The 23,584-nt window shown below is 42.5% G+C and overlaps 1 protein-coding gene and 1 non-coding gene across 16 annotated transcripts in view; one reads left to right on the top strand and one right to left on the bottom strand.

Annotated features, from left to right (window-relative positions):
- Positions 1–23,584, bottom strand: part of TEAD1 (TEA domain transcription factor 1) — a 273,925-nt gene that overhangs the window by 37,327 nt on the left and 213,014 nt on the right. For all 15 annotated transcript variants that reach the window (XM_078340545.1, XM_035265829.3, XM_035265833.3 and 12 more), the window contains one exon: positions 10,929–11,102. In XM_078340545.1, the coding sequence (XP_078196671.1) occupies positions 10,929–11,102 (174 nt within the window). The remainder of the gene's footprint in view (positions 1–10,928; positions 11,103–23,584) is intronic.
- Positions 7,989–8,160, top strand: LOC118146012 (small Cajal body-specific RNA 16). The gene has a single exon (XR_004731482.1).

Raw genomic sequence — 23,584 nt, 5'->3', positions numbered from 1 at the left:
GCACATGGAGGGGGATCTCTCACACTACCAAGGGCCTAGGTTCAGTTTTAAGGAACTAACTGAGATCCCTGAAGTGTCCAGTTAATCCACCTATGCCTTGCAAAATTGGGTCTGAAAAGATGCAGCCTCCCTGACTGTGCCACATCAATTCTTTCCTTCTTAGGTTTTTCTTGAGGTGAAATGGTAACAGTGACAGCATGAATGAAGTTAATCGTAGCAGCAGCTCAGGAGGGACAGTGGCTTAGCATTTCAGTATGTATTCACAGAAGGGAGCGGAATTAAATGGCCCCAGAAGGAAGAGACAGACCCCTGTCCTGGGCTTTGTTAACAACCACAGAGCCGAAGAACCCAGGACAGAAAGCCTTTTAGGAATATAGCTGCTGGAATGGATTCTTGCGTGAGGACAAGGCAACTTCCAATGCAAGAGATTCTGCACCAAAGCCCTGAAGACTTAAGAGCTGAAAGCTAAAAAAAGAAGTATCTATCTGTGGTCTGATAGAAAAGAATGGGAGGAAAAGCTTTTGTGCTGATTTTCCAAGCTATCCTGTCCTGTGAAATCCATGATTTCATTCCTATCATGTTTTAGGCTTTCAGAGGATTCAGGAATAGTCTTTTAAAGCGAATGCTCCTGTGACCAGTGTTTCCACCCACATCTCTCCCTGTTCTGAGTCTGGTAAGCCCCAGTGGCCATGGGGACCTCTCACCACCTCTCAGTAGGATTTCCTGTCTGTACATGAGTATCCACTGCTCTGAAAACTCCTTCTCACTCCCCTTCCATGGACCAAATTCTATCAACATTCTGTTTAAATGCCATGTCTGTGTGAGCCCTTCCAGAATGTTCTCAGGCAAAAAGGTTTCCACTTCTGTGCTTCCACAGTAACTTCTGCCCACTTCCATCAAAGCTCTTACCCCTTGGTGCTGTCATTTACCTGCCCACATATCTGCCAGTGTCTGCCATCCCTCACCAGACCCTGAGGCCTGCAAGTCAAAACCTCTTGCTCATGTCTGCTTCCAGTTTTCTAGAAGCAAAGTTGAGATTGGAAAATATTTGCTGAATGACTTTCTAGCAACAAGATGGCCCAGAAAAGCTTTAGAGTGAGTCTCTTGACGTCTCCTCCTCCTCCTCCTCCTCCTCCTCCAAATGCCTTGCAGATGATTCCTCAACAATCTCTCAGGTGGTGATGTGAGCTGGCAATGTGGCAGAGTGCCCAATGCGTAGCAATTTCTTTAGAACTGTTTACTGATTAAAATAAAATAACTCTCCAGCTAACTTAAAAAAAAAAAAAAAATTTGAAAATCTATTATATACATTGCAGCATCGAACAAAGGCCACAGATAGGGTACGCTCCCTTGGGAAGGCCTGCAAATAAGTTTGGCATCTAGGGTTCAGGAACCAGGAAGGAACAATCCTAGGCAGCGGTCAGCACAGCAAGTGCTCACAAGCTCCAGATATTTTTCTTACGAAAACAAACCAAAATGGACGGATGTACAAATTTACTGATTCCCCTATTCCTGTGCTTACAATAGCAGGGCCTGCCTATCAAGAGATTATCTTTTAAAAATACTCATATAACCATAGTCTACTTAAAAGTCAACACGTATTAGCCCCCAAGTACCTCTGATTATGGTGATATTTCTCACTAATGTTTCTTCCACTTAAATCATTTCATCACTTAATATTGTTCAGTTAACTTTAAAACTTAACACCATTTTGAGATGAGACAGAAGTAGAGAGAAATGGAAAACTTAATTGAGCTGAAAAACCCTTCCTTCCTGATAGCAGTTCAAAACATGTGGAAAGCAAATGATTTCATATTGTTAACTCCCTCTTCCACGAATAGAAACAGGATGGTTGGTTCCAAATGACAGACTCAGGTCTACAATTCCAACCTAAATCATGCAGAATCCAGTTAGAAACAGGCTGAGACTCCAGTGGGGGTGGGGTCTGTTCTGCTGGGTTACTGTGCACCCAGTTTCTTCTCTTTAAATAAAACCTAATTGTTTTATATAAAGTAACTGTCATTTTGTTGAACAAATGTGATTTCATTTCTACCAAGACAAAAGCATCTTCTAAAGGCTGTCCTCTTTCCAGGTAACTTGTTTGCCTTTTTTGTTTTATAAAATCTTGTCACATCTTTTGTGGCTAGTAAAAGTAACCTTGCTTTTTCTCTCTTTAAAAATAAATAAGAAAGTAAATTGGCTGGGCATGGTGGCTCATGCCTGTAATCCCAGCACTTTGGGAGGCTGAGGTGGGTGGATCACCTGAGGTCAGGAATTTGAGACCAGCCTGGCCAACATGGCAAAACCCCGTCTCTACTAAAAATACAAAAATTAATTGGTCATGGTGGCAGGCACCTGTAATCCCAGTTATTTGGGATGCTGAGGCAGGAGAATCACTTGAAACCCGGAGGCAGAGGTTGCAGTGAGCCAAGACTGCACCACTGCACTCCACCCACGGAAACAGAGCAAGACTCCATGTCAAAAAAGAAAATAAATAAATTCAATAACCATGCATACAGTGTTGTTTACACTGAATGACAATTCCAAGAATTTTTAAAATGCAAAACATTTTTAATAAGTATAGGATAACATATATCTTGGTTTCTAAGATATAACTAATTGAATAATGATTAGAAAGAAGTAGAAATATTAAATGTATATTAAAAAATTTGTTACAACCTGGCAACATGATACAAATTCATATGATTTCACTTTCATAGTACTTTCTTCTTTATTATTCCAATCAAAGTTTAAGACTAAGCCTTTATCATACTAAATATTATTATCAACAGTTTTGGGTTGTAATGTTTATGAATAGCATGCCAAAAGCATATAACCTTCTTTAGACCAGTGTTTCTAATCTTGACACTCTTGAGCATTATTAGGGCTCATAATAGAATTCTGAGGCCCCTTCAAGGATATTAGTCTCAGCTGCATGTCTTATTTGGTTAAATCCATACTTTTATTTCCTTAAGTAAATTTCATATAGCTGGAAATTAAGTGCTTTTGACAGTCAGCCGTGAGCTACACTTGGGTTTTTGTCCTTCACGATACATGACTAAATCATACTCGCATCTTCTAGCTCTGGGAATTCAATTCCCAAGGCTGCTGACATTTTCCTACATTAATTGCACTGTCTGCATGTCACTGGCAATCCATCTGCCTGAATCTCAATGCTGCAATGAAGCACAGCTTCACCCATTTGTGGGTGGACATCCTTCTTTCTTAAGAGCCTACACAGCACCTGATCATGTTTTATAAGGAAAAAAGAAGTATGATTATCTGCCAGTGACAAGTGCTCACCTAATTTATAACAAATCTGGCTCCAAAACTCCTCTTGAACCATAATAACAATTTCAATGCCGCATCACTGTGTACTTTTTGGAGATGTTTTAATTAGGGATTCAAATTTAGCTAAAATTCAACTGCTATGGTACTATAAAGTGCAAATAACTCAATTACAGTGTCCAGGGAATGGCAAGATGTCTTCTACACTGGGCATGGTCAGGTGGTAATAACCAATCATAACCTATTCCTCTGCTTAGGGGCGGACAAGATGCTTTTTTAAAAAGAAGTTTTTTACTTTAAGTTTTGGGATACACGTAGAGAACGTGCAGGTTTGTTACATAGGTATACATGTGCCATGGTGGTTTGCTACACCTACTGACCCATCCTCTAAGTTCCCTCCCTCACCCCCTATGCCCCAACAGGCCCTGGTATATGATGTTCCCCTCCCTGTGTCCATGTGGTCTCACTGTTCAACTCCCACTTATAAGTGAGAACATGTGGTGTTTGGTTTTCTGTTCCTGTGTTAGTTTGCTGAGGATGATGGCTTCCAGCTCCACCCATGTCCTATCTCTTTCCTTTTTATGTGACAAGGTGCACTGGACATCAACTGGTAGAAGTATCCCAATTTTAAAACTGTTGAAATGGGAACAAATCCATTACTTAAAATTGAAGAAATATGGTATTTCAATCTTAACAGTAATAATTGTTTCTACAGAGAATGAGGAAGAATCAAAGACTTTTGAGTAAGAAAAAAAAAAAATGCAGATGTAGAGGAACTCAAAAAACAAGTGACAATAGGAGGTTGTTTTTTGCTATGTTTTAAATTACACCAGGCAGGCTGATGAAGATGCCTGGTCTACTCATGCATGGCCTGAGAGAGTAACTGCTACAACTGTTTTAGAAAGCAACATGGTTATATTTACACACATAACCATGTGTGTAAATCATACCACTGCACTTCAGGCTGGGCAGCAGAGCAAAACTATCTCAGAAAAAAAACAGAAGATTTGAAGTATAATGACATATGGCTGGCTACATGATGTTTCATAAGGGATAAATGTGAGGTATCAGATTTCATGTATTCCTTGACCAAAACTTCATAAGCATGTAACACATTAGTTATATTCATGATACATTTAGGATTGAATCAAAAATTATATATTCCCAACTGTCTAGAATGTTATACCTTTATAATCATAATATAAAAACGATGCTGCTTCTTCCTCTTAAAGGTAGTTGCAGAATTTCACTGACTTGTTTAGTAAGACTTAGACTCCAACCTGAATTTCCTGGTAATGGCAGTTTATTCACCTTACGTTTTGTATTCTTTCACGGGATGTTCAGTCAGTTGCCGCCACAGGATATAGGAGAAGTTCAGGAAAAAAATTTATTACACTCAAAGATCCCCAAGACAGGAACAGCAGGCCACAAAGGGCCACATGGAAAGACACTGGGGTGGTCAGGAGACAGAAGACAAGGGGTGAGCTTAGGCCAGAGCCTTTCCTGGGGTTTCCATGGGCAGGGCAGGGCAAGGCAGGGTGGATAGGGCAGGGGAAACAGTGAACAACTGACGATTGACTAGTCTGAATAACTCCAGCTGGCTCTAAGCTACACAGGTGGTCCCTAGTTGTCTGGTACCTGGCCCTGGAATGATTTAGGGCACAGGAACATTGCATCCTGAGGTGCCTGGACCACACAGAGGAAGTCTGGCTCTGGACTAGTTAATTTGCTTATGAAAAGCAAGCTTCTGGACTATCCTGCTATATAGAATCTTTCTCCTACTCTTAGAATTGGCTAGACCCTGAAGGGGCAGTCTTTTCCCAGCCAGAATGGATTTAAAAAAAAAAAAAAAAAAAGAACATAATAATATACAGAAAATAAAATGTATATGAAAATGTATCTTAGCTCCCAGGTAAACATACACCAGAGCATCCCATAATGATAGGACTTCAGAGAGAAACTATCAAGGCTGCTGTCCTTCAGCAATCACCGTTGGCTTCCATTTAAGTGAAGCTGTGTTAGCATAGTTTCTAAGGACAGAACTCCATTCCCTGAAGAGGCCATGTGCAGGTTTACAGAAAGAGCATGGATTCTGGAGTCTAGCAGATCTGGCATTTACTAGCAATGTGACTTCACAGAAGTCATTTTACCTTTGTATGATTTGCTTTCTTCATGTGTAAAGTGGGAATCATCACACATATCTCCCAAGGATTAAGTAACATCAAGTATGTGCTTAGCACTGGCACAGTGCCTGGCTTAAAGATGGTACCAGTTAATCATCAGGTTCAAGTACTGCTGAAAAAGAGAGGGACCTCTTCCCTTCCTTTCTGTTCCTGCAAAATCACCTTTTCTCTCTTTGTAATTAAGTATGTTGTAGAATTAAAACACATAGGAGTAAATAAAAAGAAGGCAAAAGAAACAGGAAATGAATAAGCTGTCATGAAAAGGGAAAGATAAGAAAACCAGAAAAGGCAAAATACAGAGACAGTCTCTAACACTCAGTAAAAAGAATCTCATTAGTCTCTTGACTGAAAAATTGTTAAAACACTGACTGCTCCCTACTGCTGTCACAACTAAATCCTGATTCCTTCTCTTTCCAAATTTTTCCACCCACCTATCTTTCCATTACCAGTGAAGACTGAGCGGCAACACACCTCAATGCACCTGAAATATACATTACACACATCCTTCTCAGTGCCTTTGATTACCAGCCCCCTCATCTGAGATATCCCCTGAAATCTCTATAACCCTATACTTGCAGACATAATGGTGGAAGGAGAAGAGAAACCCCTAAGATCTCACTGATGAGAATGTAAAATGGTACAAACACATAAAAAAGAAGTTTGGCAGTATCTTCAAACATTAGACATAGAGTTACCATAGTATCCAGCAATTCCAATCCTAGGTAGGTCCCCAGGAAAGATGAAACGGTATGTCCACACGGACTTGTCTACAAAGACTCCACAGCAACATAATTCATAATAGCCTGAAGCAGAAATGATCCACACACCTGTCATCCAGTGAATAAATGAAGCAAAATGTGGTATATACCTCCAACGGGACACTAATTGTGCAATAAAAAGGATGCACCTCAAATAGAACCAAGTAAAAGAAGCCAGCTGGGACAGACACCATACTGAATGATTTCATTCACATGAAATATCTATAAGAGGCAAATTGATCCAGAAAGAAAGTAGATCTGTGGTTGTCTGGGGCTGGGGGTGGGAATAAGAACTGACTACAAATGGGCACAGGAGATCCTTGTGGGGTGACAAATTCCAACACTGGATTTTAGTATGATTACACAACTCTGTAAATTTTTATAAAAATCATTAAATTGTACATTTAACATGAGTGATTTTTATAGTATATAAATTATACCTCAATAAGGCTCTTGAAAAAAAATCTTACCAGATAAAACAGCCATTCACAGGGGCTTTTAAGGGTCCCACACCATGAAGGCATGAAACACTATAAAGCTTATATGGTAGAGGGGTGCCCCTGCTGGCATCCTTGACTCTGTTATTCACTTATGCTTTGGGGCCTGGGATGTCAGCAGAGTCTTCCACCCTAAAACCAGTGAAGTGACTGCTACTTGGCTCACCGCCATCCCATTTGCCTCAAAGTGTCAAGTGGGAGAGCTGAGATGCCCGAATCTGGGGCTTAAGTGCAGGTAATTCAGTAACACACAGTGTTTTTCCAGAGCAAACCCCTCACATGGTCTAGCCTGACCAAGCCCAGGGTGGACATGGCAGACATTCTGAAAACCGAATTCAGTAACAATCAAATGAACAAGTAAGAGTCAGGCTGATTTTGACAGCCTAGAGACTTTAGGCCATTTGAGAAAGAGGAAAAAGAGAAAGAAAAGGACTGGGTACAGAGTCTCTGTTGTAACAAAAATAAGAACATCTGCTAAGCATATTGCTAAAAGATATTTTGAAGGGAGTGTTAAACATGCTTCAGAAACACCCACTGGAAGCACCTACTGATACCCAAGGATAGATATTCTAAATGTAATTCACTCTTACTGAGTCATTAGAGGAAGCCAATAACATCTCAAACTGCAAACCAAATTTAAATTGCCCTCCCTCCTTTATTTTAATGTAGTTATGACTGAATTTCTTTATAAAGGTTAAGTAGTCCTAACAACTCTACTGAAGGAGTCATGTTTTCTATCATACTCATGGAAGTTCTCCATTTTAATTCTGCAAATCTTAATGAACAAATGTCTGATCTCATAGTAACTGTTTGTAAATTTGCACACCTCACATCAGCTACCATACTCTAAACATCCTCATTCCAGACTTCGTTATTTGGGGATTCATGACTGAAGGGCCCCACCGCAGAAAACATTTATTGAAATCATCCACTGGGTAAAATTAGGGCAATTTTGGAGGCAAAACCAAAAAAGACATTCTAAGCACTCTCTAAACTACTTTATATTCAAACAATATGCTAATTATCAGAAATCTTATTTAAAAACACTACTGTTTAATTTGAAATTACTGAAAATGATTTCTTTTCATAAGGTTCTACAATTTCCAATTAGCTTTTCATTCACTTGGATAAACAACCTCTTTTTACATCCTTATTTTTACATTATTACATATCTTACTAAATATTTAATATATTTTAGTACGAAAATACTAACATGAATACTAATAATATGAGCCTCCAATAAGTAGTGGCTCTCAAACTTTTGGATCACAGGACCCCTTTACACTCATAAATAAATTATTGATGTACCAGAGAGCCTGACCCTGACCCAAAGTAAATTCCCAGGAGACATCTTTCCTGGGTTTTGGATTTGCCGTAACAGGCACGAGCATTCTCGCAGCAGTTTGGTGATCATGTACCATACTGCAAACAGGACCAAAAAAATTACTGAGGACCTAAAGACCCTTTTGCTTACTGTAGGTTACATCTATATTTTCTGTATTGGAAATTAAAACTGAGAAAATTTTAAAATATTACCTCATTTTAAGAAATAAGAAACTCATTACATGTTGATATACATCTTTTTAAAAAATTAAACATGGCTGCATTTTTAAAAAATTAGTGAAACAGGTAGTGCTGCTTTATACCATGTGACACTCCTCAGATAACAGCGGTCGTTTTCCTTTGATACTTTATCAAGAGTCAACAAGCAATAGTAGTTTCTTAATGGTAAGTCAGAATGTGGAATCTGAAACCATATCAATGAACGTTTCCAATTCTGCTACATTAAAATCCATTGCTCTAACACAGTATCAAATTACATTTGTCAATATCAAGATGGATCTCATCAGAAAAGTCTTTAAGTATTGAGAAGTTCACTAAGGTAGACACAAAGTTCCCAATATTCTAAGTTTCATTTGAAAGCCCAAATTTTATCTTTGGCAACAAATAGTGCCATTTGTTTTCCTTGATGTGACAGACTCATGTATTCATTTTCAAAATGTACTCTAGGTTGTAATAAAATTCATGAAGAACTTTTTTTTACAACTGCATGAATTTTAGCACCAGAGCCACTGCTCTGATTCATACTACAGCAGTACTTACTACCCCATTGGTTTTGTACCATCAGTGTGAATGTAAGCAGAATGCAAAAGGCAAATCATGTCTCAGTATTATAACAAAAATAGTTTTGATCTTGTCAACCCATTAAAATGATATTGAGGAACTCCCTAGGGGTTCACAGGCAACATTTTGAAAACTACTCTGTTACCACATAACTGATCCCCAACCACCATCCATTACTAGAAGGCAGCCACTAATTCAGAAAAGGAAAATGACTGTGAAGGCTTTTTCGGACTGTCCTTGGGTATTACGGATCCAACATCCATTAACGTAACTAGAAGGCTACATCTACTATCCACATTTCTGTTTTTTTAGAACAGGGTCTTGTTCTGTCACTCAGGCTGGAGTGCAGGGACACAATTATAGCTCAGGGCAGCCTCGACCTCCTGGGCTCAAGCTATCCTCCCACCTCAGCCTCCTGAGTAGCTCAGACTACAGGTATACACCACCACACTTGGCTAATTTTGTATTTTTCGTAGACAGGGTTTCCTTATGTAGCTCTGGCTGGTCTCAAACTCCTGAGCTCAAGAAAGCCCCCTGCCTCACTCAGCCTCCCAAAGTGCTGGGATTATAGGCATGTGCCACTGTGCCTGGCCTACTATCCAAATTTGAATATGGAAGCACAAAAGAACGAAATCTAGTTATCATGGAAGGATAAAAGAAATGAAACAAACTAATTTAATATGCAAATTTCCTTCCAAGGAATCTAAAATATAAATTTTCCTTTAATTTATCCATTTGTTCTCACATCTGTTGGGCTTTTTTGTGTAAGGTTTTTGCTTGGTAAACAGATACAAAGAAGCTTTGGTTGACAGATCCTGTGGCCAGGGTCCACGAGGGATTAAGCAATGAGGAAACAGAACAGAGGCATTAAACTCACAAAGATCTGATGTCAAGCTCCAGGTACCCAACCCACAAGCCTGTCTATGAGCCATATTTTCCTAGTTGGAGCTGAGGCAAATTCCACCTAAAACTTGGAGGATGACATGAAATGAACATAAAGCATTTAGCACAGCTCCTAGCACAGAGCAAGCATGCAATAAATGGAAGCCACTATATGAATAAGGGCCCATGAAGCCGTCAAGAGTCCAGAGGAGGGAGGACACCTTCAAATAATCATGACACAGCATGGGAAGTGATTACCAAATGCAGTAGGAGTAAAGGAGAAATCAATGGCCTACTTAAATGGGGAAGGCTCTATGATAGAGGAGCCATTGTCTCATGGAACAGAAGGAGCTGGCCCAGTACTACAGGGAGAAAGGAGCAGAAAGTCCATCTAGACAAACAGAAAGTGGGGCACAGACTGGGCAGGTGGAGCAATAGGGGTTTGGCAGGACACAAGAGGAAGCTACCCTGGAACCAGGTTGCTTAGGGCCTTTAATGCCACGCTAAGGCACACAAACATTTAAAAGTTTTTTAAAAATTGTGTAAAGGCTGAGGAATCATAAATTCACAGTACTAGCAGGTTATCTAGTCTCCTGGTGCTCCTCTAATCCCTCAGCACACACACATTATACTTATACCTATTCTGACCCATTAGCATTCCCCTGGCATTCCTCTCAAAGGCTCTGGAACATAAGCAAAGCTGCAGCAGCCAGAAGAATTTACCCATCATTTTAAAGTACAAACGACGTATATACTGGGCAAAGCTATTCTGTATCCTCTCTGATGCTTACAAAATCTTGAACCATGTAACTTTATCTTCCCAGCTCTAGGTCCTGTATCCAATAGAATTTATAAGTTGCTTTGATGCATGGAGAAGAAACAGAAAGAGGGTACAGTGCCCCATGTTTTCCATGATGACTTCAGCCATCTGTGAATGAGTGAAGCCCAAAGTGGCCGCCTGTTCCTCTTGCCCTTTGTCAGGGACAGAGAATGTCACCCAGGTACACCATGTGGATGCATAAGGCCAGCATGGGGACAGCCCACCGGTGTGAGTCCATGCTCCCCTGGCAATTCTGCAGAAACACATGAAGGTGCAGCCAGTGTAAATCCACAGCCAGCTGTGCTTCACTGTGCTCACCTAAGAGATGTGACCATTCAGACACAAACCACAGAAATCACAGCAATGTCTTACTCACCCAGAATTTTACGAGGAAGAAGGCATTTTGAGGGCCCTTTCCAAACAGTTCCTTTAAGCCACCTTTCTTTTCAGGAAATTTGTCATAAATCTGACGAATGTCCACTGATTCAAGCAATGGGTCACTGTAAGAATGGTTGGCATGCCCAATGTGCACGAAGAGGTGTTTGTTGTACTGTAAGAAACCAACAGAAACATTCCCATTACAAACCCTTTGATCAACCTGGGATTCATCCATCTTGAACTGGATAAAGAGCAGTAGTCCCAAAATTCTGTAATTAGGCCTTCCAGCCTAGGGTCAATGTTTTTGAAATGATGAGTATATTTAGAAAAGCCATTATTACGCAGGATTAAGACAATCATTGCCACATCACTTTTTCAATTATAAACAACAGCCCATGGAAATGTATGACGCACAGTCATAGCTGCCAAGCAGCTTCTAGTCTTTCTAAACTCAGTGGGCAAAAGGAAAAACAAATAACACAGGCAAAGGTATGGGCACAGATGCTGGTATAAAGGCAATCAGAGACAGAGAGTGGAATGTGGAGTACCGGGCAAAAGGCACTGCCTTCTTTGTTACCGAGACAACTGGCTGTGTATCTAGCCATCCAATCCTGATTAATCACCTCTGCTTGCAGCTAGCTCTCAGACCTACCCTGTTCTGGGAGATACCCTTCTCTCCATTCTAGTGCCCTCTGCAAGGAGTGAGTTTATGGGAGGCATGGGACACAACCCTTGGGGACCCACTGAACTGAATCCCAGTCTCCCTTTAGGCTCCTCACTCTCAGCTGTTCTGCCTCGCTAACTGCCCTGGGCCAGGCTAGAGCTGGGGTGAAGTTAAGAAGCTGGAAAACTTGAAGTTTTTGAGCGTAACATGAAAATGTCCCTGCACTGTACTGTTGGAAATGGGGACCATGGCCCTGACCTCTACAGGTCAAGAAGTCAAAAAGGTGAATGGGGGCAAAATCTACCGAATACCAATGGGAACCATGAAGGTACAGATGAAAAGCAAGGTGCTGAGTGTAAAGTACAAAAGCCTTGGAGCCAGACACAAACCTGAAACCTCAGTCTTCTCACATGTGCAGTGGGGATAAAAACCTGTAATATTTGTAATATTTTTGAGTATTAAAGGAACTAACACTCAGAAGGTGCTTGGCAGAGGGCCTGGCACATAAGAAATGTTTGATAGTGGCTGGGCTTGGAGGCTTATGGCTGTAATCCCAGCATGTGGGAGGTTGAGGACGGTGGATCGCTTGAGGTCAGGTGTTCAAGACCAGCCTGGCCAACAGAGTAAAATCCCATCTCCACTAAAAACACAAAAATTAGTCGGGCATGGTAGCCCATGCATATAATCCCAGCTACTCGGGAGGCTGAGGCAGGAGAATCACTTAAACCCAGGAGGCAGAGGCTGCAGTAAGCCAAGATTGCACCATTGCACTCCAGCCTGGGTGACAGAGACTCTGTCTCAAAAAACAAACAAACAAAAAAACCAGAAGTGTTCATGTTGGATAAAGGATAGCTGCTAAGATTCACCATGGTTACAGTTTATCATGTGAGATTCACTAGATCCGGAGGTAGAAGTAATGGAACTTTCCTGCTTTAGGTATCCCTCCTGCCTAGTTAAGAAAAAGAAACACAAATAAGCCAAGAGCTGGGAGCAAGCAGTGAAGAGGAGTGACTGCTCAAATCCCTGACCATGGCCTATCATAAGCAGCTGTTCAGTGTGTGGGCCTCTCACCTATGCCTTAAGGAAGGAAGAGAACTTGTGTCCATTGGGCGCTGTGAGCAATGTGCTGTTTATAGATGTGATCTCAGGTAATCATTGCCTCATGACAACACTGGAGGGACTTAATTTACATCATTTTACAGATGAGGAAATAGAAGCTTAGAGATGAACTGACTTGCCTGAGATCACACATACAGGAATAGTCCTGGAGTTAATAAAAGTTGGATCCATCAACACCACAGCCCTTGAGTTTGCTGCAAACATCACACTGTCCCCCAAAATAAAATGCCTAAACCCTTCTAACACCGTTAAACCAACTTTTTTTTTTTAAAGTTGATTTGGAAAAGGAACAACAACAAAAAAACTAAACATTGTTTGAAGTTAAATTCGAATTAGGGACAAACATGATTCACAAATACATCAGATAGAGTCCTCAAAGATTTCTATTTTGAGGAATTGACCTCTGTGTTCCAGGCTGAAATGAACAGAGAAGGGGCAGGCTGTCTGTCAAACGAAATCGGGCACTGCCTCTACAAGGCCGCTGACTTGAAACCAAACTCCGACCACTGGCATCTGAGTTGCTTCACTGCTGCCAAGAGGTGGTGACTGTTTCTAAGAATACAAAGTACTACAGAAGGTACCCTGGAGACCACGGCATCGAAACAAACAGACCGCCTCTACCCTTCATTCAACCTGGGTACATCAGGAATCCCTCTGCCCACAAATCCAAAAGCCTAAAAGGAAGAAATCTGTATGTTTAGGTTCAAGTTTTAATGAAATTAATTCTAAAAACCATTTGGTGAGGCTCTAACTACTTCCAGTCTTGCCATTTTTCCTTATAAGGAAAGTGTGTTAAGGTAGATTCTCTATTTGCTTCCCTCCTTTCCAAATAAATCCAATTTTTTCTCCAGCAGTGGTGGTTTCCCCAAAAGTGAAGAAGGCACATAAAACAAGTAAGGGCAATTCTATTCCATAGGGCACAAAAGGAATTCTCATAAAAGAAAACAGGCATTTGGGAGCAATATACCAGCAGAAAAAGGGTGAATGTCAATGACTCAGGTATGCAAGGCCCAAGGCTAGATTTCCTCAATATCCAAAACAGAGGCTAACTTTGACTTGTCCAAAGGAGTCCCCTAGGCACTCAGTAGGGGCACAACTGATTATCAACATCTCAGTGTCAACAATGGAAAAGGGACCCACTTGGCCTGTTTCTTTTATAGATTTTAGTAGAATGAATCAGCACACCTATCATCCATCATATATGCCAGGCATGGTGCTAGGCACCAGGAATCCATGAGCTAACAACAAAGTGCTCGTCTTCATAGTCCCTACAGAGTGACTTAGCGAGCTTACTGCCTCTGTACTTAGAATTGTATCTTCCCCAAATAAATACATGTTCTCACAGATTCCCACAGAAGACGAGGATAATAAAGACAGTCAACAACATTTCTGCATATCACATGAAGTAAATTAATATTTACCTGCTCTTTTTATAAGAATGACCTTATTCTCCAGCATTAAATATACAGTATTGTTCATTAGCAAGGAGAAAACATGTGGAAATCGCCTAGAAAACATGAACAAAGTTTCACGAGTCCAAGGCAAAAACCACGATGAACACCAAGTTATCCATTACACATGAAAGTAGAACATTCAAGGTTTCAGAAAACTGACTCTCCTTGCAACTTGTTCTCAGGGAGCTACAGGAGGATACGTTCCTACAAGATGAGGAAGTAAATTTTAAAAAGAGATGAGGTCTAACACAGAAGAAAAGTAAAGAAACTAGCCAGGTCAACCAGTCCAGAGTGGATCCGTGGAGCTGAGGGCTCCTGGAGGGATGTCAGCAAGAAAATAGACTCCTAATTTGTATCTCACCAGCTGGAGAAGAGTATCAGAGGAGAATGAAAGTTCTCCTAGAAACTTTTTTTTCTTTTTGAGACAGAGTTTAACTCTTGTTGCCCAGGCTGAAGTGCAATGGCGTGATCTCGGTTCACCACAACCTCTGACTTTTGGATTCAAGCAATTCTCCTGTCTCAGCCTCCTGAGTAGCTGGGATTACAGGCATGCGCCACCAAGTCCCACTAATTTTGTATTCTTAGTAGAGACAGGATGTCTCCGTGTTGGTCAAGCTGTTTTCGAGCTCCCAACCTCAGGTGATCCGTCTGCCTTAGCGTCCCAAAGAGCTGGGATTACAGGCGTGAGCCACCACACCCAGCCTCTCCTAGAAATTTTGAGGATGAATTGGCATAGGTATGCAAAACTGAACAATTTTTTTAAAAGACAACCATATACCCCAGAAAAAAAATTTTACGATTAAGAAAACTTATATATAACATTAACCGTGCTGTGTGCAAAATTTATACAAGTTTGTAAGATTAACTGAATGTTAATTTTTTTAATGTGATACAAGCACATGGGACTGAAAGGAAGAAAAGGGGTAAGTGGGGCATATACTAAATTTAGAGAGCTAAATCCTCGTTTTGTATGTTAAGAAGTCAATAGATGATGCCTTAAATTGACAGAATGATATATACAGTATAAGCACATTACTTAGAAATTTGGACATAAATATATTACTATAAAGAAATGGCTGCAGGCAATGGTCCCTAAAAAGTAAAGTGGCAGGTGAGGAGCCATGAAGCAGCAGAATACTGCTTTTCCTATGGGCCATACATTTCAATTTGGCTTATACAATTATTTTATTAAATAAACCAGCAATCAAAAACTATCTTGAAACATGAGGAGTTTTCCTGAGGAAGGGAAAGAACTGTAAAAGGAAGCAAAAAAATATTACTTCACGACGTTTATTCTGTGTTAGCCACAAGTTCCTTGGGCTCTAAAGGAGCTAGAGTCAGACTGCAAAGCTTTCCTACTGCTTGAATGTGCAGGATGGCTGGCAAGGAGCTGGGATGCCTGTCTGCAGGCAGGGTTCACCAAAAAGACCTGGAGCAAGGATGTGATGCCTGCAGCACCTGACACAATCTTAATATGTGGATTTCTATTTTGACTTGGGGAAATGTTCATTTTCTCTTTCTATTGCTATAATCCCTTGTGGCAGTAGGGATTCTTCATGGTAGTTGCAAACAATAATAAAGGTGAACACAACCCTCAAAACTCAACCATTTACTTGCAAAGGGCTTCTGAGATACCCTGGGGGTTTAATAAAGAACTTTCCTCTTCCTTCAAAGCTGCTCTATGAGGTCACTTTGTTTCCTAGCCCCTGGCTATTCTTTGCTGCTTAGGGAACCTGCAGTGAGAAGTGATGAGCACCTGGACTGTGGAGTCAGATGGAATCTGAGTTTGGATCTGGGTTTGAATCCGAGCACTGGCACCACTTCCTATTTGAGTCATCCAAGGCAAGTGATTATAGCCCTCTCTGTTGCAGTTTCCATATCCATAGTGGAAATATGCATACTTAGTGGAAATACAATGCAGGAATAATAATAGTACCTGCTGGGCTGGAGTGTCAAGGATATTAAATGAAATAATGCAAGGAAAACTCCTAACACTGTACAAAGCATGTAATTTGTTGTTATTACTCTCTGGAAGAATCATGATGCTTCTTTGGACGAAATAATGTGAAATTGGTACTGTCCCTCTGATAAAAAACTGGACATAATAAAACTTAAAGCAGAAATGAAGACAAGCAAGTTTCAGACACATTAAGGCGATTCCTACTGTTCTGACATTACCATTGGTACTAGGGTGCAGGGTAGTGGCAGTGTGGGGAGGCCTTGTGGAGTCTGGCCCCCACATTTCCGTCAGACACACAGTACCCTCTCCAGACACCTGCCTCCTAGCTTCATCTAAGACATGTGAAGTCTGTTCCCAAAAGTGGGGTGGGGGCAGCCTGGGAGGTTTCATCACTGCAGATGAAACAAACACAACATTACAACTTCCAACAGTGATCACTGGGGCTTTTTTCTCTCTTTTTTTTTTTTAAACGACCGTCAGTACATTCTAGAGACCTCTGATGAAGGCAGTCCAATCTTTGTGAAGAAGGAAGAAAAAGCCCTACACATGGTGGCCAGCTACTCAGGAGGCTGAGGCAGGAGAATTGCCTGAACCCAACAGGCGAAGGTTGCGGTGAGCCGAGATCACGCCATTGCACTCCAGCCTGGGTAACAAGAGCGAAACTCCGTCTCAAAAATAAAAAAATAAATAAATAAAAGAAAAAGCCCTACAAATCTGCTAGTCCTTAGCATCTGCGAGATGCCCTCAGACACACCCAGGCCCTGCACTGCACAGTCTGACCTGAAGATGGCAGTCTTTTCCTAAACTTGTTCCAAAAATTCTAAGTATTTGAAGAACGTAGTGAAACCTTGAAAAATGACTGCTGTCAAATAATACCAAGAGAAAAATTATAATCCACTTAGGAATTTAAAGAAATCAAGACAAATAACTCATGTCAAGGGATGCTAATGTACAAGCTGGAACAGAACAAGGACAAATCGCCTACATTTACTTCCTGTCATGGTCCTGCCAGGAATGTCTGTCCAGCTACCCCCAGGGCAGGCTGGGCAGCCTGCAATGGCCCATTGGGGACAGGGAATGGCCATGGAGCAAAGCCAAAAAAGGTTCCCGCACATTCAGCCCGGGAGCCTGCCTGTGCTCATGGTTCCTTCTGGGAAGAAAGTGAATCTGAAGTGAGTTCTCTCCTTAGCTCACTGTTCAGGGCACCAATGCTGTTCTGGCCAACCTGGCACTGATATGTCAATTGATCCCATGTCCCTCGCTCTTCCCAGAGAGAAACATCATGGGAAACAAGGAGCAAGTGAATCCCTCCTTCTGGGATCTCACACCGAGATGCATCCTTTCCACCTCCCACTCCCAGCACCATCCCCACAGCAGGTCTGCTGCTTCCTTAAACAGGAGTGTGACTTTCCCACAGAAGTGCAGCTGAAAGGCCCACCTGCTGAGTGAGCAACCAGGAAGGCAGGTGCACAGGGTGCAGACCTGCCAAAGAAAGCAGAGGGGGCCTGGCCTGGCTGGGGCTTCTGTGACATGTCGATAAAATCCGGATGTCCAGACGCTTTCAGTGGCCTCCTTCCCAAAGGGTAATGAAGAATGAGGGTAAGTGGCCAGAGCACCTCACAAACACTGAGCACAGCACCAGCAGACAGGCTGCTGCCACAGGAGGGTGTGCCCTAGGCCTGAAGGAGCTTGTGGGTGGCTCAGCTAGGGCTCAGGATTGTGAGGGGAATGGGGGCACTCCACACTGACCCCAGGAGACACTCCATCTCCTGTGTCCCCCTGGAAGACCAGGCTTGAGAAAACATGAGAAAAACCTGAGAGAAATTCAAAGACAAGCATCAGACCAGCTGCAGCCTTCCTCCTCAAACCTGGAAGGCCAAATCTACTTTCCAACCATTTATTCCTAAGCATGAAATGAGCACATTAATGACACCTGGGTTAGAATAGCCAGGCTCTGCTATTTTTAGCTTGAGTGGCCTGAGGCACAGGGCTTATTAACCTTTCTGCACCTTGGCTTCCTCATCTAAGGGGTGATGACCCTACTAGCCTGTCTCCAAGGTCAAATGAAACAGTCCATGTGAAAGTTCTGCCCAGGCCACACAGAGCTGCACAGATACTGGTGAGGTGGCTTACTGTCATGAGATCACCTGCAAGCCCTGAACTATGGGAAAGAAGGAGCATCTTTTCTGAAGGACCAGAAACCAGATTTGTTCACACAGCCATTCTCCACTCCAAGATGGAGCAACTGCCTCTGCAGCCCTATAAAACCAGGAAGTTTCTCCAGAGACACTGGTGCCCTTCTCCATCCTGCCCAGGATACAGGTAAGAACCCTTCTGGCAATCTGGAATTGAAACCTTGCTGCTTTTTTTTTTTTTTTTTTTTGAGACGGAGTCTCCTTTGTCGCCCAGACTGGAATGCAATCGCGCTATCTCGGCTCACTGCAACATCTACCTCCCAGGTTGAAGTGATTCTCTCACCTCAGCCTCCTGAGTAGCTGGGATTACAGGCACCCACCATCATGCCCGGCTAATTTTTTTATTTTTGTAGAGACAGGGTTTCACCATGTTGGCCAGGCTGGTCTTGAACTCCTGGCCTCAGGTGACCTGCCCACCTCGGCCTTACGAAGTGCTGGGATTACAGGCATGAGCCACCGCATCCAGCCGAAACCTTGTTTCTTATCTTATGTCTCCAACCTAATCCCCAGGCACAGCCATCCCCTCTTCTTTCTTCCACAGGCTTCATCAATGTCAGATTTCCTTAAAGCTGCCCTGGTCACATTTTCCAAACCAAGACAGGATCTGTGTTCTGACATAGGAATTTTAGTTGATCTGTGAATTTAGACCACTGAAAGTACAAAGACATGAAATTAAATCATCCTTGGGCCCACATTTGACCAAGTGCCTTTATGAAAAAGAATCATGTTATCTGCAGGATATATTTGCAGACCTTCCATGCAAGCTCCACCACAGGCCTGCCAGTCCCCCAGAGGGGAAACTTCGGGCTTCCTCTGACTATGAAGACTTCTGACTCCCACCTCCTCAACCAGAAGGTCCAGCCACTTAGAAATAAAAATAAAGGACACGACACCAGGCAGCAAAACTCCTTTCCTCCTTGCTGAGAGGCTGCCATCACCAAGCCTAGGTGACCCTTCAGGAACTCTCCTGTCCTGGAGCCCAAATCCATCTGTGAATGGAGAACCATCCCTGCCCTTCCCTTTTCCCCAGATAACGGGGTAAGTGTCATTTTCTCATCCACTGTGAAATTCAAAGTTCAAATAGTCAACCCTGCCATCTATTAACCAGGTCCAAGGTATGTTAAAGTCTCTGAGCTTTCCTGTCTCCAATACATATTTCAACAAGTTTATTTTGAGAATGAAAGCCAAAAGTATTATCACCAAGCCAGTTCTTAGCAATCGTGCTTCCTCCTCTGTTACAGGACTCTTCAAATTATATCAGCATCCTTGGTCTCAAACACCCAGTCATTACCATTTATCTCCTCTTCTCATAGCTCATTAATCCACAAGGCTTTATAATTTTATCTCCCTAACATCTCTCCCCTCTACCATTTTCTCAACCATGGCCCCTGCCCTGGTTTGGTCCTCATCAGCCACCAGCTGGCCAGCAGTATACTTTCCCCAAGCCCCTGCTCTCACCTGATGTAGCCATCGTTTTCCTGAAGCATAGTCCAGATCACATCCTCTTTTTAAATAGAAGGGTGGGGGGAGAATACATGTTCATATTAGACTGTAATACGCATTAAAATCACTATAAAGCCTCATCAGAGAGTAGTAACAGTGGTTACCTACTTAGGGGTAGGTTAGGAATGAGAAGGAAAGGACGTTTCCCATCCATTCTCTTATGCTTGGAGATTTTTTTGACCACATAAATTTATTACCTACAGGAAAAGTTTAATTAATTTTAAAAATTAATTAAGGCTGTGCATGGTGGTTCACACCTGTAATCCCAGCACTTTGGGAGGCTGAGGCAGGCAGATTAGGAGGTCAGGAGTTCGAGACCAGCCTGGCCAATATAACAAAACCTTGTCTCTACTAAAAATACAAAAATTATCTGGGCATGGTGGCACACACCTGTAATTCCAGCTACTTGCGAGGCTGAGGCAGGAGAACTGTTTGAACCCAGGAGGTGGATGCTGCACCGAGCCAAGGTTGCTCCACTGCACTCCAGGCTGGGTGTCAGAGCAAGACTCCGTCTCAAAAAAAAAAAAAAGTAACTGAAAAATATTCTGACTCTTGTTTGAATTTCAGTAGAGTCCAAAGCACCTGATAAGCACATTCTCCCAGGCTTGATCCCTGTCCAGATCTCTGGCTCAATTTCCTTTCACATTAATTAGACATTCAGGTTCAGAAGCATTTGTGGAGTGCTCAGTATGTTCAGGGATATTACTAACTGTAATTATTACAGTGAGAGTGGCAGCGATCCTGTTATGCCCACTCAACAGACAGGAAACTGAGGCTGAGCTGTGAAGTAATTTGCTGCAAATCTCACACAGCTGCTAAGAATTCTGACATCAGTCACCTCTTTGCTGCCACTAGAGCATGATGGAAGACAGGCTCTAAAGCAGAGGTCCCCAACCTTTTTGGTACCAGAGACTGGTTTTGTGGAAGACAATTTTTCCATGGGTTGGAAAAGCAACTGAGGAAACCCAGAGTAACCATCTACCCAATGTGGAAGGCCCTCAGAGGTCTGGCCTTGCTTGGGGAGCTGCTACTTTGCAGGCAGGTATTTTTCTTTCTTTTTTTTTTTTTTTTTTCAGACAGAGTCTTACTCTGTCACCAGATGCCAGGCTGGAGTGCAGTGGTGCGATCTCAGCTCACTGCAACCTCTGCCTCCCGGGTTGAAGCAATTCTCCTGACTCAGCCTCCTGAGCAGCTGGGACTACAGGCACATGCCACCATGCCAAGCTAATTTTTGTATTTTTAGTAGAGATGGGGTTTTACCATGGTGGCCAGGATGGTCTCAATCTCTTGACCTCGTAATCCGCCCACCTTGGCCTCCCAAAGTTCTGGGATTACAGACGTGAGCCACCGTGCCCGGCCTTAACTTTTGAACTTTGTCTTTGTTTCTTCAAAACTATGGTGACATGGTTAAGAACACAGAGTGGTGCTAAACTCTGGCACAGTCAACGCTCTTGGAAGTGGATCTTGATAACTTTAATGATTCTGAGCCATGGTTCTTCTACGTATAGATTGGACATACTGCTCAGCATACTATGCTTACAACAGCTTTTAAGTGCTGGTGATGATTATTATTGATATAATATATAAATAAGTTTCTTGGCTGGGCATGGTGGCTTACACCTGGAATCCCAGCACTTTGGGAGGCCAAGGCAGGTGGATAGCTTGAGCCCAGGAGTTCAAGACCAGCTTGGGTAACATGGTGAAACCCCATTTCGACTAAAAATAAAGAAATCAGCTGGGCGTGGTGGCGCATGCCTATAGTTCCAGCTACTTAGGAGGCTGAGATGGGACAATCCCTTCAGCCTGGGAGGCTGAAGCTGCAGTGAGCTGTGATTGTGCCACTACATTCCAGCCTGGGCGATGGAGTGAAACTGTCTCAATCAAAAAAACGAAAGTTTAAAAAAAAAAAAAAATGAGTTTCACACGCTGAGCAAATGTGTGCCTTCCTGGATCGGGTTTGTTTCTGTACTGTATTACAGAACTTTTTTCTGCGAGGCAGTGAGTGCTTCCTCAAAATCTAAAGAGAACAATCCCTTTGCCTCTTTCTCCACCCTCAACTCTTCCCTCCTCTGGTTGTGTAACTCTCGCCTAAGTAAATCCTTTCTGCGCTCTCTTCCTGCCTCCTGCTCACTGTGGCATCCAGACCACAACAGGCATGAGACACACAGCCTGGTGCCCGGGGAATCTGAGCAGGCAGGGGGTTTGCCAGCTGCTGTCCTATGTGGGGCTGGAGGAACCCACTGTGCCCCAGAATTGAAGTGGAGGAATCACTCCAGGCTTTATCAGAAAACCACTCCCTGTGTACTCACAGGATTCAGCCAACAGATCTCCCATGCTGGGTTTTAATCTGCCTAACTTGACCTGCAGAAACTGGGCCCTGATTTCAGGGAGGCCCCTTTTAAATAGCCCACCCTAGGTGGAGGATCCCACACTTAACACTTGAGGTCCTTTGATATGCAACACTGAAATCATGTAGAAAGTGTATTTCCAACTCAAATAGTCTTTGTTTTTTACACTCTTCCTTCCTTTCTTCACCCTCTGCTGTTTTTCTTTTAGCTTCTAGTAGAGCCAAAGGTAACAGAGGGACTGACTTGCTGGTTCTCCACCAACATAAACAAACCACCACCAACTTGGGGAAGCTGCCATCTGGTTTACACAAGATGCGGGGCCAGCAGGGGGCGATCATCCCCCTAATTATTCTCCCATTAGCTCCTTATAGCCTTGGGCTACAAAAACAGACAGACATTCATCAGATAGAAATGGACCTTAGAGGCTTTTGGTCACAATCTCAGAATGTGGAATCAACAGACCTGGATCGGAATCCTATTTCCCATGTCAGCTCACTAATTCCAGGCAAGCTACTTCACAAGGATTATGTAAGATAATGCATAGTGTTGGCACACATAAAGTATTTAAATGTTGGTCATCACTACTGCTAGGAGTTGCAGGCTTGTGAAGAAATCTTCAGCGGTGGCAAGGGTGACCTATGTGGTAAGCCAACAAGTAAATTTCATAAAATGCTGGTTCTAAGGCCACTCTAGACTGAGAAGGAGACAAACTAAGGTTCTTCTCTTGATTTTGTTGCTACTAAAGTATGCAAATACAATCATGTCTTTTTTTTTGAGACGGAATTTCGCTCGCCACCCAGGCTGGAGTACAGTGGTGTGATCTTGGCTCACTGCAACCTCCACCTTTTGGGTTCAAGCTCTTTCTTTTGCCTCAGCCTCTTGAGTAGCTGAGATTACAGGTGCCCACCATCATGCTTAGCTAATTTTTGTATTTTTAGTAGAGACAGGTTTCACCATGTTGGCCAGGCTGGTCTTGAACTCCTGACCTCAAGTGATATGCCTGCCTTGGCCTCCCAAAGTGCTAGGATTACAGGTGTGAGCCACTGCACCCGGCCAGCAATCATGTCTTATCTGCTCTTGGGAGATGTTACAGGCAGGCTAGAGTGCAAAGCTGGCTACTGTAAGACAGCAATCTCTCCAAGCCTCTTCTGTAGAAGGCAGTAGAATGACTTAACTCACAGAGCTCAATAAAGATGAAAGAAGTCACTAATGACAAATAGCATGGAACCTGGCTACATCATTTCTTTTTCTGCTAGCACTACCTAGAAGTTTTCTTCTCTACTAAAAAAATATTTTATAATCCCTTGAGTCTAATGAGCCTAAGCCATTACAAAGAAGTAGGGGGAAACATATGTACATGTCCATCTGTAACAAAGATCTAAAGAATCCAAACGCAAAGTTTAACTTGTTT

This window comes from Callithrix jacchus, chromosome 10, assembly GCF_049354715.1.
Source record: "Callithrix jacchus isolate 240 chromosome 10, calJac240_pri, whole genome shotgun sequence".
Lineage (NCBI taxonomy): Eukaryota > Metazoa > Chordata > Mammalia > Primates > Cebidae > Callithrix > Callithrix jacchus.
This window is presented reverse-complemented; position numbering and strand designations above follow the sequence as displayed.